The sequence below is a fragment of the Pteronotus mesoamericanus genome, unplaced genomic scaffold, assembly GCF_021234165.1.
Source record: "Pteronotus mesoamericanus isolate MK-2021 breed Mesoamerican mustached bat unplaced genomic scaffold, CSHL_Meso_final contig_22, whole genome shotgun sequence".
NCBI classification, from domain to species: domain Eukaryota; kingdom Metazoa; phylum Chordata; class Mammalia; order Chiroptera; family Mormoopidae; genus Pteronotus; species Pteronotus mesoamericanus.
This window is the reverse complement of record NW_026555090.1, coordinates 1,984,923-2,000,404: the sequence shown is the minus strand read 5'-3', so window position 1 is coordinate 2,000,404 and position 15,482 is coordinate 1,984,923. Positions and strand designations below refer to the sequence as shown.

General features: G+C 48.3%; 1 protein-coding gene across 3 annotated transcripts in view; it reads right to left on the bottom strand.

Moving 5' to 3' along the window:
- Positions 1-12,476: 12,476 nt before the first annotated feature.
- Positions 12,477-15,482, bottom strand: part of PRPSAP2 (phosphoribosyl pyrophosphate synthetase associated protein 2) — a 56,975-nt gene continuing 53,969 nt past the window's right edge. For all 3 annotated transcript variants that reach the window (XM_054571147.1, XM_054571148.1, XM_054571149.1), the window contains one exon: positions 12,477-13,149. In XM_054571147.1, coding sequence (XP_054427122.1) covers positions 12,991-13,149 — 159 coding nt within the window. In that variant the 3' untranslated portion in view covers positions 12,477-12,990. The remainder of the gene's footprint in view (positions 13,150-15,482) is intronic.

The window sequence follows — 15,482 nt, the reverse complement described above, 5'->3', positions numbered from 1 at the left end:
TGTGGGGCTTTCCACACTGGCCAACTCTCTGTCTCTGTGGACGTGACTGGCCATCTTGCAATTCGGTTCGGTTCGCTTGACACAGCGCGGCTCACAGAGCAGGGCTCAGCCCACGAGACCGTGCCACTTCCGACACCGGCCGCGAGCCCTGCGCCTCCGTGCTTCTGACCAGCTGTCTATGAATCGGGGGTTCCCGCAAGCCCCTCTTCAGCTTGACAATTTGCTAGAACTGCTCACAGAACTCAGGGAAACACCTCACTCTTAGTGGCTTTTATTAAGGACACAATGAAGGATAAAGGCGAACAGCCAGACACAGAGGTATGTAGAGCGAGGTCCAGGAGGGCCCTGAGCACCGGAGCTTCTGTCCCCAAGGAGCCTGACACATGGGTGCGTTCACTGACCTGAAAGCTCTCCAAACCCACTTGCTGTGTGGGTTTTTGGAGGCTCCGGTGCGTAGGCACGACGTGTTGAGTCCCCGGCCATTGGTGACTAAGCCCAGTCTCCAGCTGCTCTCCTGGAGGGGGTGGGGGTGGGGCAGTTTCCTACCCTCTAATCATGCCCTGGTTTTTCGGGTGACCATTCCCCACCCTTAAATTACCCGGGGGCTCCCCCGATGCCTGTTATCTCATTGTCATACAAAAGACACTCTCACCACTCTGGAAGTTCCGTGGGCTGTAGGAGCTGTGGGCCAGCATTTGGGTCGGACACATCCTAACAGCAGCCGGCCCCGGCTGGGCGGCGCGCGCTACGGCGGGGGAAACCGCAGAGCGTGGGTGCGCGGCGGGCCACGCCGCCCAGGCCGCGTGAGTGCACTCCGCGGTGTGTACACCCCTACAGAGTCACCGCAGAACGAGTCCCTGTCGCTAAGTGGCACAGTCGCATTCGTTTTTTACCATGTTACTCCCCAGACTCGTGAAACTACATCCTTGGCCTAAGGAGTGGGGGCTGGGCGGGAGGGCTGGACGCTGGCTCCCTTCCTGGGGGTGGGGACGCAGGCATCTGCAGGTTTATTTCCTTCCTTAGTGCCTCAGAATTGTGCAGGGGGTTTGTCCCAGCTGAACTGTGTGGATGAGCTCGAAGGAACCGAAACACGAGAGATGTTTGCTCGCAGTTTGCTGCCCCAGCTCATGGACTGTGCCCTGCCGCTGGCTTAGCGTCTCTTCCTATTTAATGTCATGGGCCTGTCTGTCCCTCTAGAAACACACACGTGTCCACGGCAGCGTGTGTAAGAAAGTGCAAGGTAGCAGAAGGTTGAAAATTGCCTAAATATCCACTTAGAGGGAGGGCAGAGTGACTCAGTACCTCCACGGAATGCTGTGATCATTAAAAACACGAGGTGGCTTTATATAATGACACTGCGGATGGTACATGTTTAAGTGAAAAAAGCAAGTTGCAGAAAGCGTGCCCACTCATCCCCTCGTACGTACAGAGGAGTGTGTCCCCATGACCAACCGCGGTGCGCAGAGGGGGTGGATGTGCGCCGTCCTGCTAATGGCAGGGCGGGGCTGAGGGTGGGCGAAGAGAATTACCCCTTCCCCCACTGCCCCCACAGGCGCCCGGGCGCAGCGTCAGCTCCCTGTCCTGGGCCGCTCCAGGCTGTTTCCCGCAGCGGGTAGAGAAGCCCTAAGCAGCACTTTGCTGGAAAGGGTCCTGAGCTCTTCTGTTACTGGCCTGAGCCCAGGCAGCTGGCACTGCCCGCTTCCCTCGGCTCAGTGGGCTCAGCCGTCCTGCTGGCCGCTTGCCGACCCGTGCGCCCCGGCTCTTCGCGTCCGGACGCCCATTGGCCGCCCTCAGACTCCACAGCCCAAACCTACCCTTCTCCAGAGCTTCGTAGGCGACACCACTGGCCACCCCGGTCGGGGTCCTGGGGCTGGCCCGGAGCGCGAGCATCCCCGCTTTCTTCTGAGATGACCCCACGTGCCCCGGCCCCCTGCCACCCCTCCCAGCTCTTCAGTGGATGGAACAAAGGAAGCACAGAGAAATTAAGTAACTTGCTCAAGGTCACAGAGCCACGTAAGTGGCAGAGAAGGGGTGAAGGCCGAATCATCTCGGTCTTGAGCCTCCCTGTGAAAGCCCACGACAGGCACTCGGTGTGAACACACGGCCCCCCACGCGCGGTCCGCTCCTCCGGGCCGCTGGACCCGAGATACTTCTTCAGTCTTGCCAGGAGCTCACAGCCTGAATGGTCGCCCTGCATTAGGTCTCACTTTTTTTTTTTTTTTAGGTCTGTTCTTACTTGTTACTCTCAGAAATCTCATTTGTGACTGGACTCAGAGGTAGGACCTCTCAGAGAGAACAGCCTATCTTTCCTGGCAACCTGTTCCCAGCATTTTTCTTCGGCCTCCTGCATTTCTCTTAGCCAAAAATTTAGCATCTTCTGCAGCCTCTTCCTTATTTTTCTTCACACGCTCTTTCTTGAGAGCAACACGCTGACGTCTGTGCTGCCGATGCCCATGGTGACAAGACGTTGAACCTTGGGTGCTTTGGTCCTGGGTTGGTCACCGTCTTGTTTAGGGGCTTTCTCGCTGTGTGTGGGTGGACACCACCCTCTTTAGAGAGACTGGAACATCTCTGGATTCTGCCAGCTCTTTTGGGCTCCAGGCGACGAGACACAGTAGTATCAGTGAGACCAGGAATATCTTCCCTGCTTTTTCACGATGACCGGGGTGAGAACACGATGACTGGGGTGGCATCCACCCCAAACAGACTTGCACTCTCTCTCCAGTGCCGCTGGCCTGCGACAGGGATGCTCACTCGGTGGCAGGCACACGCAGCCCTGGCCGACGTCACCCCGCTTCCTGGGGAAGCCTTGTTTGTCGTTCCCACCGCTGATTCAAACCACATCACCCTTCCGTTCTTCACCCAGGGCGTCAGCAGCGACTTCCGGGGCCTCACGCTTCTCATAAAAGGCACCGCGTGTGCGTCCACCGCCCCCTTCAGTGAGTTTCTGGCAGCCTGTGGCCGCGAAGGGCATGTTCGGCTTCATCCCGAGGCAGCCAATCGCCTGTGAGGTGCCACGGGAAAGAGCCGGTCTCCCCTTGTGACCCACCCACCAGGCGCAGCATGTCAGAATGACCTACTAACCTAATCCCTGGCACGGCACACCTGTGTAAAGGTTACCTCTCAAAGGCCCTCGCTACTCGCTAGGTCAAACGCAGGGCCTCGGGCCCGCACACGCCCGGCCCCCTCCTGCTGCTCCCGGCTCCGCAGCAGCCCCTCTGTTCCACGCCTCGCTGCCCTGGGCTCCCACGGCTGCCCCCCGGGGAGCTTCAAGGCTGTGCCTCCCTGCGCCCGTCTGCTTCGCGGCCGGGCTGCCGCCCTGCTCGGGCGCTGCCGGTGCTGCGGGCCCCGCATGGGTCCCCTCCTCACCGCGCCCCTGCAGCGTGCCCATGGCCGGGGGCCGCTAGGCCGTTAGGTCCCAGAAGCCTGTTCTTGTCTTCGTCAAGATAAAAGGCACGTAACGTAAACTTAACCCCTCGAAGGGAACAATTCAGTGGTGTTTGGTATGCTTACAATGCCCTGTAACCACCACCTCCGTCTAGCTCCCGAACACGCCTCACTCTGAGGAGAGCCCGTTCTCGCCGGGAAGTTTCCCTCCATACCCCCCTCGCCCTGGCAGTCGCTCACCTCTGCCTCTCATCGATTTGCCTGTTCTGGGCACGTCATATAAATGAAATCGTTCAGTACGTGGCTTTTTGGGCCAGGTTTCTTCCACTGAGCATAATGTTTTGGAGATCCATCCATGTTGTAACTTGTATCTCTAATTCATTCCTTTTTATGGCTGAATAACATTCTATTTTATGTCCATACTAAGCTTTGTGCACCCGTTCATCCACTGATGGACGTCTGAGTCGCTCCGTACTTTGGCTGTCGCGAATATGCTGGTGCGAACACGGGTGGCCCCCTGCCTGTGTGAACACGTGTCTCCAGGCCTTGCTGGGCCATGCGGTGACTCTATGTTTAACTTCTGGCGGAGCAGCCAGACCATCTCCCGCAGTGGCCGCGCCACTGACATTCCTGTGGTCAGCATGGCAGGGCCCCCGTTTCTCCACATTCTCACCGACACACGTCAGTTTTTCGTTTGGTTTTTGTTTGGTTGGTTGTTTTTTTGTTTCGTTTTTGGTATAACCATCCAGCTGAGTATGAAGTGGCCTCTCACTGTGGTTCTTGATTTGCATTACCTAATGATTAATGATGTTGAACATCTTTTCATGTAATTTTTGGTCATTTGCGTATCTTTGGAGAAATGTCTATTCAAGTCCTTTGCCCATTTTTTAATTGGATTGTCTTTTTGCCGTTGAATTGTAATGTTTTTTATATATATACACACATACACGCACATACATGTATTATATATGTGCACACATGCACAGTGGTCCCCATTTACCCACGGGAGACATGCTCCAAGGCCCCCAGAGGATGCTTGAAACAGCAAACAGTACCAGGCCCTGTGTACGCTGTTTTTTTCTATACATATACGCCCACGATAAAGTTCAATTTATAAATGAGGCACAATAGGAGATTAACAACAACAGTAATAGATTCATTTTGATGATATGTGATCATAAAAGCTACGTGAAGGGCTTTGGGGCCGTTACTAAGCAGATTGTGAGCTACTTGAACACAGGCCTTGTGACACCACGCAGTGGACTTGATGGTGGAGACAGTGCTACGGACAATGGGCGAGGGTCACACACAGTGTGGATACGCTGGACAGAGGCCGATCACGTCCTGGGTGGGCGTGAGAACTCATTATGCTGCTTTAGAACAGAGAGTAGTTTAACACTCGCGAGTTGTTTATTTCTGAATTTCCCAGTTAATAGCTTTGGACCACAGCTGATTGCAGAACATGAAACCATGGGTGGAGGGGGCAGAATATTGTGTGTGTGTGTATTCTAGATACTAGACCCTTATTAGTTCCACGTTTGCTTCCGCAATTCCCTGCCCCCACCTCCTGGCAACCACTAACCAGCTTTCTGTCCCTATGACTTGCCAATTCTGAAAGTTTCATATACGTAGAATCATACAATATGTGACTTTTGTCTGGCATCTTTTTACTTAACATGTTTTCAAAGTTCATCCCTGTTGCCGCTTGTATTAGCACTTTATTCCTTTCTAGGCTGAATACTATTCACATATATAGATATACAATATTTTGTTTATTCATGCACCAGCTGATCAACATTTGGCTTGTTTCCACCTTTGGCTAGTACTGACAGTGCTGCTGGGAACAAGTGTGTACATGTTTTTGTTTCGACATTTGTTTTCAGTTCCTTTGGGTGTATACTCAGGAGTGGGATTGTAAACCAATACGGTAATTCTATGTTTAACTTTTTGAGGAACTGCAAACTGCTTTCCACAGTGGCATTCCTGTTTTACATTCCCCCCAGCAACGCACAAGGTTCCACATTCTTGCCAACATGTGTTTTCTGTTTTTTTCTTTATCGTGGCCATCCTCGCGTATGTAAAGTGGTGCGTCATTATGGTTTTGATTTGCACTTCCCGACTGAGTAATGATGTTGAACACATTCAGGTAATACATACTTTGCAGAAGTGGCTTGAAAAATGTACTGAACAGCTGGGTGCGACAGCTCTCATCAAGCAAAAACCAGAAACTCATCAGGAGGGAGGAAGGTCTAATTTCCAGAGTTACAAGGTTATAACACTGAAAATGTCCAGTTCTCAACAACAACAACAACAACAACAGAAAGCACACAATTGTATTGCCTTTGCTCTTTTATTAGAGGTCACTTATGGAGTCTGTTTCTGGGCTCTCGGTTCTTTCCACTGATCTATTTGTCTGTTCCTTCACCAACGCCATGTAGCCTTGACGAGGGTGGCCTTAGAATAGGCCTTGAAGTCAGGTGTCAGTCCCCCAACTTTGTTCTTCTCCCTCAATATTGAGTTAACTCTGCTGGGTCATTCACCTCTCCATGTAAACTTTGGAATCAGTGTGTTGATAACCACAAGATAAGTTGCTGGGATTTTGACCAGGATTACATTGATCTATAGATCAATTTGGTTAGAACTGACATCTTGACAATGTTGAATCTTCCTATTCAAGAACACAGAATATCTCTCCATTTATTTAGTTCTTTGATTTCTTTCATCAGAGTTATGTCTTTTTCCTCATATAGATCTTACTCATGTTTTTTTTTTTTTAGATTTATACTATTTTATTTTGTGCTATTAATTCAAATGGCTTTGCTTTTAATTTCAAATTCCACCCGTTCATTACTGGTATACAGGAAAGTGATTGACTTTTGTATCTGGCAACCTGCTATACGCCCTTATTGGTTCCCGGAGGTTTTTGATCTATTCTTTCACATTTTCCACATAGATGATGATGTCATCTGAGAAAAGGCACTTTGAGTTCTTGCGTTGCCACAACTTCACAACTTTGTACCCCTTATACTATTTTCTTGTCTTACTGCATCAACTAGGATTTCCAGTGTGATGTTAAAAAGGTGTGGCAAGAGGGAACATCCTTTTTCCTGATCTTAGTGGGAAAGCTTCAAGTTTCTCACCATTAAGTATAATGTTAACTGTAGGCTGTTTGTACTCTTTATTAGGTTGATGTTCTTTCTCTATTCCCAGTTTTCTGAGTTTTTATCATGAATGGATGTTGAATTTGTCAGATGCCTATTCTGCATCTATAGATATAATAATGCATTTTTAAGCCTATTGGTGCATGGGTTATATTGATTTTTGAATGTTAAAACAGGCTTGTGTACCTGAGATAAATCCTACTTGTTCACAATGTACAGTTCTTTTTATACATTGTTTGATTCAATTCGCTAACATTTTGTTAAGAACTTTTACATCGATGTTCATGAGAGATATTAGTCTTTCGTTTTCTTTTCTTGTAATGTCTTTGTCTGGTTTTAGTATTAGGGTAATGCCAGCCTCAAAGGATGGATTAGGAAGTGTTCCCACTGCTTCTATCCTCTGAAAGAGATTTTAGAAAACTGGGTTAGGACTTCCAGTCAAGATGGAGGCATAGGTAAATATGGCTTGCCTCCTCCCACAACCATATCAAAATTGCAACTAAATTATACAACTATCACACAGAACCATCAGAAATCGAGTTGAATCAAAATCCAACAATTATGGAATTAAAGAAACCACATCCATCCAGACAGGTAGGAGGGCAGACACATGGAATGGGATGGTCCCACGTCCATGTGTGGTGGATAAAAACTTGGGAGGGATCTCTCAGGAGTGAGAAGTCCCAGTCCCACACCAGGCCCCCCAGCCCAGGGTTCCAGTGCCAGGAAGATGAGCTCCTATAACTTCTGGCAGCAAAAAGCAGTGGGGAGTGAGTTGGTAGAAGAAACTTCTGGAGTCCCAAGCAGTTCCTCTTAAAGAACACACACATGGACTTACTCAGACTCACTCTCTCTGAGCTCCAGCAATGGGGTAGAAAAAGCTTGAGAGGCACCCATTGCATACAAGGAGAAACTGAAGTATCAGGCATCAAGACGAGAGCTGGGGGACAGCCTTCTGACAGATAGAAAAGTAGGCAGAAACCATTGTGCCTCTTCCGAACCCTCCCCCTACAGAGCCACAGAGACAGCAGTCCAGGGCCATATCTGAGACTCCATCAACCTGCCTGACATTGTTTGCCTCACCTTGGAGATCTCCCAGATTCCATCCCACCCAACTTGCAGGCCCGCCCAAGCTGTTAACAGAGACTTTTCCAATATGAATGGCTGGTCTTGGCTCATGCTTCACAACTTCCTAAATCTTCTCAAACAAGCAACAGCCGGCCTCAGGGAGCCTCCAGCCCCCTTACCTCTTGCTAAGTGGCCCCGGGCCATCACTAGCAGCAGCCAGCCTAGGGTCACAGCTTGGCTTCACCTGGGAATCTCCAAGTGCAGCCCAAGTAGCAGCCATCTCAGATTGCTTTATAGCCCAGGCAGGGTGGGCTCGGGCAAAACACAGGTGGGAGCTGACGTTGTCCTGCACCACCCGGGAAGCCCCAGAGCCCGTGTACCCAGTGGACAGCTACAGAGCACAGTGGAGCACCGCCACCCTGAACCTGCACAGCTGATCCTCCGTGGAGGGCGGAGGTTGGTGCTCAGTGGTCACAGCCAGTCCTTGCAGCTCAGTGGTCTGGGTAAATCCCTCCCATTGACCTGCCAACAGCAATCAAGGCTCACGTACAAGAAGGTTTACTCAGCCCACATAAAAAGCGCACCTCAAGTACCCAAGTTGGGTGATAGGGGAGACTGTGCCACTATTTCAGTGGGCCACCTACCAAGACATGGAATCAAAGCAGCTCTTTCTAATATATAGAAACAAACAAAGGTAGGCTGCCAAAATGAGGAGACAAAGAAACATGGCCCAGTTGAAATTGCTCCACCCAGCAAAGGTATCATTTAGAATTGAAGGGCAGATAAAGAACTTCCCAGACAAGAAAAAACTGAAGGAGTTCATCATCATCAAACCATTATTATACGAAATGTTAAAGGGACTTATTTAAGAAAAAGATCAAAACTAGGAACAATAAAATGGCAGTAAATACATATCTATCAGCAATTGAATCTAAAAAACAAACTAAGCAAACAACAAGAACAGAGACAGAATCATGGACATGGAGAGCATTTTGATGGTTGCCAAATGGCAGGAGGGTGTGGGTGATGGATGGAGAGGTGAGGGAATTGAGAAGTACAAAGGTAGTTACAGAATAGCCATGGGGATGTAAAGTACAGCATAGGAAATGGAGCAGCCAAAGAACTTAGATCCATGACCCATGGACTTAAACAAAGGTTGTGGGAACTGCCTGAGGCAGTGGAGGGGGCAAAGGGGGAAAAGTCGGGACAACTGTAATAGCGTAATCAATAAAAATGTAATTCAGAAAAAAAAGAAAACTAGGGTAATTCTCTCCTTAAATGTTTGGTAGATTCACCAGAACATTCACCTGGCTCTGTTGCTTTCTACTTTAAAAGCTTATTTCTTTAATAGGCATAGGTCCGTTCATATTTTCTTATGTGAGTTTTTGTAGATTGTCTTTCAGAAAATTGGTTCCTTTAATCTAGGTATCAAATTTGTGGACATACAGTTGTTTATAGTTTTCCTTTATTATTTTTATGTGCATGGGACCTATAGTGAAATCTCCTCGTTTGTTTCTGGTATTAATCATTTATGTCCTCTTTCTTGTTTTTATTAGCCTGGCTAGAGGCCTATTGATTTATTTTTTTTCCTCAAAGAACCAGTTTTTGGTTTTGTTGATTTTCTCTGCTGAGTTCTTGTTTTTAACTTCATTGATTCCTGCTTCAAGTTTTGTTATTTTTCTTCGGCTTACCTTGGATTGAATTTGCTCCTCTTTTCCCAGGACACACCCCCTTTGCCCATACCTCTGTCGTCAGCAGCAGCCAGCAGCACAGACCCCCACTACTTGGAAGACGGAGTCCGTTTGGCCGACTCCGGCTTCCACAGCTTGTGCAGAGGGCTCCAGGAACACATGCACTGATGCCTGCCGCAGGCCTGGGCTGAGCAGTATTTGCTACTATGCTGAGAGCTCAAGTTGACCAAATTTAACCACAGCTTACCGTTCAAGACTTCTCCTGGAGGCTGCAGACATTCAAGATACTCCAGAGTTCCGAGTGTTGCATTGGACAGATTTTGCCACTGCAGTTCTGTGTAGGTGGGAAGACATTCCTGGTGCTTCCTGCTGTTTGGCTCATTTTTAGTATTTCCATCTCTGTACTGATAGCCTCTGTTTAGTGAGACATTATTCTCATGGTTTCCTGTCTTCGAGTGTATTTAAAGGAGCTGATTGAGTCTTTTGTCTAGCAAGTCTGATTGGGCCCAACCTTATTGTACATGCCTCAGAATTTTTGTTGAAAACTGGATATTTTGCATGTTATTATGCAGGAAGTCTGGAAGTCAAATTCTCTTTCCTCCCCACGATTTACTGCTGCTTGTTGTTTGCTTCTGTGACGGCTTTCCTGAACTAATTTTGTGAAGTCTGTCATCTTTGTTGTTTGTGGAAACTGAGGTCTCTGTTGAGTTAACTGAGTGGTCACCTAGTGAGTCATCACAGACTTCCCTTAAAAGCCTGAAACCCAAAAGAAAAGCAAACAGACCCGTGTTCAGATGGGCTCTGTCTGCCTTGGGAAACGTCTTCGGCACTCTGCCAGGCAGTCCACCTCTGTCCTAGTCCTCACTTCCTGGCTGCACAGAGCCTGAGGATCAACAAGAGTGAGATCTTAGGGTTTTCTCAAAGTCGGGATATGCTTGAAGTGATCGGAAAGAGCGCTGGGCTCTGAAGCAGGAAGCTTCGGTCTGAATCCTACTTGGTCGGTCAGTGGTGGGGCCTTGGACAGACGACATCATGAGAGCCAGAAGCCTACCATTCTGGCACACAGCAGTGGTCGAGCTGGTGCTCATTTACGCATGTATTCACTCCAGGAGCAGTTCTAACCCACATTTGCCAAGTGACAACATCATAATCAATCAAAATGAGAAGCTATTAGCCTTTTTATGTTACAGAATTTCTAAATTCAACTCCCCATCTCTCTGGCCGGGAAGTGGAGACAGCAGTTTGGAGGGCAAGGAGGACTTCTCTGGCTCAGAAGCCTGCGGTGCACAAAAACCTCGTAGCCTGGTCTTCTCTAGGAGGGGACAATGGTGGCTGAGGGGCTCAGGTGGGACTTCCTTCCCTGTGCTCCCTGTAACCCCACAGAGCCCAACCCCCTCCACTTGTCCCTGAAAGGCCTCTATCCTGCCACCCCTACCTGAGCACCCATGCTTCCTGCTCCAGCCACAGTGGCCTATGATGTGACACTCGTCACACCTCTGAGCCTTTGCTCACGTTATCCCTCTTCCTACTCTCCACCGATCTTTCCTGATCCTTACAGGGAACAGCCGTTCCTTCTCCACACCCCTCAACTCTCTGCCCAGACGTGCCAAGCGCCTGGGTCCCAACCCGCACCAGAGGGTGACTCCTTCCAGGTGTTCGCCTTCACATGCCCAGAGCCGGCTCTGAGCTCACACGACGTCCCTGGGGATGTGAAGGGCCCCAGCCAGCTTTACAAGTTCATCACACAGAGGAAAACATCCCATTGTTTTTTCATTCACCACTTCCGTAAGTTTGACTTCTCTTCATGAAACATGACACATCAAAAAAAAAAAAAAAATGCAAGTCAAACCTCATGGGACACAGCCATCTAGAGGGAACTTCCTACTGAATGAGCCCAATGGTTACATTGGTACCAAAAGGGGCAAACGATGGGAGGAGGAGGAGACAATACAGCAGTGCGAAGACGTGAGGTCTGCCGTGAGGCTGCCGCAGCCCACTGCAGAGGACCAGCTGCGGAAGGTCCCAGCAGGCACAGGCCGGCTCCTCCCTCCGGGAGGGTGGCACCCGACACCGGAAGCTCTTCTTCCAAATGTGGCAACTGGTTAGAGGATGACAACCTGCTACTAACCAGAGCTGCACTGGCCAAAGCAGCTGTCCTTGTGTTATTTCCTAAGCTCATTTGCGAAGCTCTTACGTTTCCATTTCTAGGCACAGGCTCTCAAAGAGCAAGCACACACTTCCAAAGTGTACAGCTCTACTCAAACTGGCGTGGGGACTGGAGGCAAGGTGGTGAGGACGCCCTTCTCGGAAGTTCGGTTTCCTCAGGAGGACAACGTGGTGGGGCCCGGGCGCCGCTGGGTGTGCCGAGCAGGTGGCCGTCTACTGTCCCCTCGGGGGCTGTCGGATGGGCCCCGCAGTGCTCCTGCATGCACGGCCCGGGCCTGCTCCGGGGCGCTCCCAGCAGCCCCACTGCTTTCTGGGGAGTGCCAAGCATGGCCAACAGTGAGTGAGCAACCTTCACTTTGTGCTAAGTCAACTCTTCCATTCCATTTTCTAACAGATACAGGCAGAAAGGAAAGGTTTAAGGTTTTTTCTCCCAAGAAAACTAATCTCCCTCAGTGAGAAAGTCTTAATTTTTACTCCATGAACTGGACAGGACTGCCCACACATGACCTTACCGGTAGAACACACTGGCGTAGCTCATGGAACCCCAGTGTTCCAGAGTCTGACAAACCTGAAGGTATAGGTTTCAAGTTCTAAACTTTAGGACAGGTGAGATTTACCTGCTTGACACTTACAAGAAGCACGTTACTTGCCCTTTGCCCTTAGTGACGGCCCTCCAGCACCTCACCGCCAAGGGCTGGCAGCGTCACATTTTGCTGGGAGGACGGCTGTGCTGCCGAACAAGGAGCACCAGCCCCGCCCCCACGCCCCCACCAGCCTGGGATCCGAGCTCCTCTGCTGCCACAATGAAGTGACCACGGGTAAGAAAGTCCAGGTCCTGCACAGGCAGAACAGGGGACATCGCATCCATAAGAGGCTGCTGTGTCCTCCGAAAAGCAGTAGAAGAGAAAACTTAATCAAGGTGATGAATATTTCAACATCTACAGCACATACATTTGGTTTTCATTTTATTTTAGTTATAAAACAATTGACAAAACACTAAATGTAAAAAATCACACACAAACACAGTTTTTATTCCTTCTTTTGTTGCAGAAAATAAATAATGGTCACATATTCCTACGCTTATCTATAAAAGCATTGCTAAAAATGTCATTACCTGGATTCAACAGTATAGTTTTTTTGGCTTTTCAATTGCAAGTATCATACAGTAGACCATTTTATTTTATTAAATTTTTTAAGCACTTGGGCTCCAACAATTTTGGAAAAAGGCTGTTTGTGAGCTGAAAAATCTCACTCTAAATTATATTTTAAACAGTTAAACCAAAACAATAAGGTCTTTATTTAAGAGAACATAGATTTTTTTCATAAAAATTGCCCAAAAACCTCACAAACACCCCCATCAACATAAAAGGTTGGTCTGTCTCATAGTGATTACCAAGAAAGGAACAAAACAAAGCACGCAGGGCCCCTGGGAAATCCATCGGATTGGCGCGGCCTCTCCCAGTGCTGCTCCTCACGCTTCCAGTTTGGCCCTTGGGAGTTTCAGGAAGGAAAGCTCTTCAGTCATCCAGGCCTATGTTTCTGAAAAGGTAGGACATGGACTCCCCATTGTGAATCCGACGGATGGCCTCTGAAAGGATCATGCTGATATCCACCGTTTTAATTTTGGGGCACTGGAGCTTCTGGATTTCATGTGGAATTGTATTGGTCACCACCACCTTCGAATCAAGAGAGGAAAACCAAGAGCACCATGAAACCAAGCCACTTCCTGGTGTGATCTGAAAATCTGATCTATCCTCAAATCTCTGAGGAGGGACGTGGGTCCTCCCTTCAACGTGACTGCTACCTTTCGCTTCTTGGGTTAAGATGTGATGAACCTACACCCACCAGGGCAGCTATAGGTAAAAAGACAGACAATGACCAGTGCCGACAAGGCTGCGGAGGAACCAGAACCCTCCCGCACTGCTGGCAGGAACGTACAGTGGTCCCGCTGTGCTGGAAAGCGCTCCGGCAGTTCCTTCAGAGTTTAAATGTAGGGGTGCCGTATGACCCAGCAAGTCCACTCCCAGAGAAATGGAAACATACGTTCATACAAAAGCTTGTACGAGAAGGTTCCTAATAGCATTGTTCACAATAGTCAGGAAGTAGAAATAACCCAAATTTCCATGAACAAAGAGATAAAAATGAGTTTTTTTCATACAATTCAGCAAAAAGAAATGAAGGACTGATACACGCTACAACAGGGATAAACATTATGCTAAGTGAAAAAGCCAGGCATAAAAGAACAATATGGCATGATTCCATTCATATAAAACGTCCAGATTAGGTAAATCTATGGAGACAGAAAGTAGACAAGTAAAGTGGTTGCCCAGGGCTGAGTGGATTGAGAAGAAATGGGAAGTGGCTGCTAGTGGGCATGAGGTTTCTTTCTCGAGGGATGAAATGTTCTAAAATTGATTGTGATGATGGTTGCACAATTCTTAGAAGGTACTAAAAACCACTGAATTATATACTTTATATGGGTGAATGGTACAGTATGTGAATTATATCTCCATAAAGTTGTTATTTCCGGGTAACTCAATTGGTTGTTCCAATGCACCAAGGTTGTGAGTTCAATCCCTGGTCAGGACACATACAAGAATCAAGCAATGTATGTATAATAAATAAAACAACAAATCCATGTTTTCTTTCTCTCAAAGGTCACTAAATTAAAAATAAATAAAATAAAAAATCCCTTCCTGATAATTCTATTTTTAAAAGGCTGTGATTTTCAAAATACTTAATAAAAATGGAAACAAAAAGGAGAAAACAACCACTTTTCAACAGCTACAAATGGAAAAACATTAAAATACTCAGACTTCTTTAAAAAACAGGGAATGGGAATAATCTTTATTATTATTTATAATGTATATTCCCTACTTCCAAAATAAGGCTCAAGACAGTCTTTAAGAAAGAAGCACATGCAGAAGGAGACTGTTGAAACAGAGAGAGACGATCAGGAATCATGAGAACCAGCAGCACTAGGGACAGGAAAACCTAGCCTAACATAATTATTATGACTCATCATTTGACATTTGATCTTCCAGGTGCTGGGAAAGAATGGGAACATAAAAGGTTATGCAAGTCTCATTACCGGTAAAGGGGAGAACAGTTCCCCACCCCCACCCCCACCCCAGAAAGAAAGATCCCCCCACTGGTACCAAACAGAATTTACCGCGCCATCCACAGGGGATGAACCGCACGGCCCCCGGGGGGCAAAGCCTGCGCTGCACGCACAGCGCCTCCTGGAGGGCGCTGGGGGGTGGCCGGTGGGCTCGGCCTTTCTCACTAAATAACCATCCTCCTTGGGAAATGAAGTTTTTTAAAAATAACACTTACTGAGATATAATCACATACCATACAATTCACCCATTTTTAAAAGGTGGACAAATTATTTTGTGCAGGTAAACCAAGTACTGCCTACTTTTTCCATCAATTTTCTCTCAAACACTGAAAACATGATGCCATATTCTGCGAACAGCCCAACAGAACCATTAAAGTCTTGGGGACGTTCAGAGTTGTGTTTAAGATCCCCCCAAAGAAGCCTCTGAGCCTTAGCTCTCGCCCTTCCCCACACCCTGCTAACCACTAATGACCTCTCTGTAGGGATGCCTATTCTGGGACTTTCACTTAACTACTTTCAATTTTAAAAAGGGGAAAAAAACCCCACTTTAAACCGCGACTTTTCAACCCCAAGCACTATCTAGTGGCTCCTGCTCTGAGAGGGGAAATCAGCCTCCCTCCCCCAACTCCTCTCAACGCCCGCCGCCTAACGTGCCCCTCCTGCCGTTACTTGTTACAGGGCTCACAACTTTCTAATCCACTGCGCAACTACGTTTTGTGTGTAAGTTTATATGAAAAACCTTGCTTCCTAACCAGAGTGAACACAGGAACCCGGCGTGGCCATCGGTTACTCGCCCCAAGTGCGGTTATGCTCGTGGTGACAGAGTGCTCTCGGGGTCGCCGCACCCGCCTCAGGGGCGGCCCCCTCGCTGAAGTGCGCCTGCTGTTA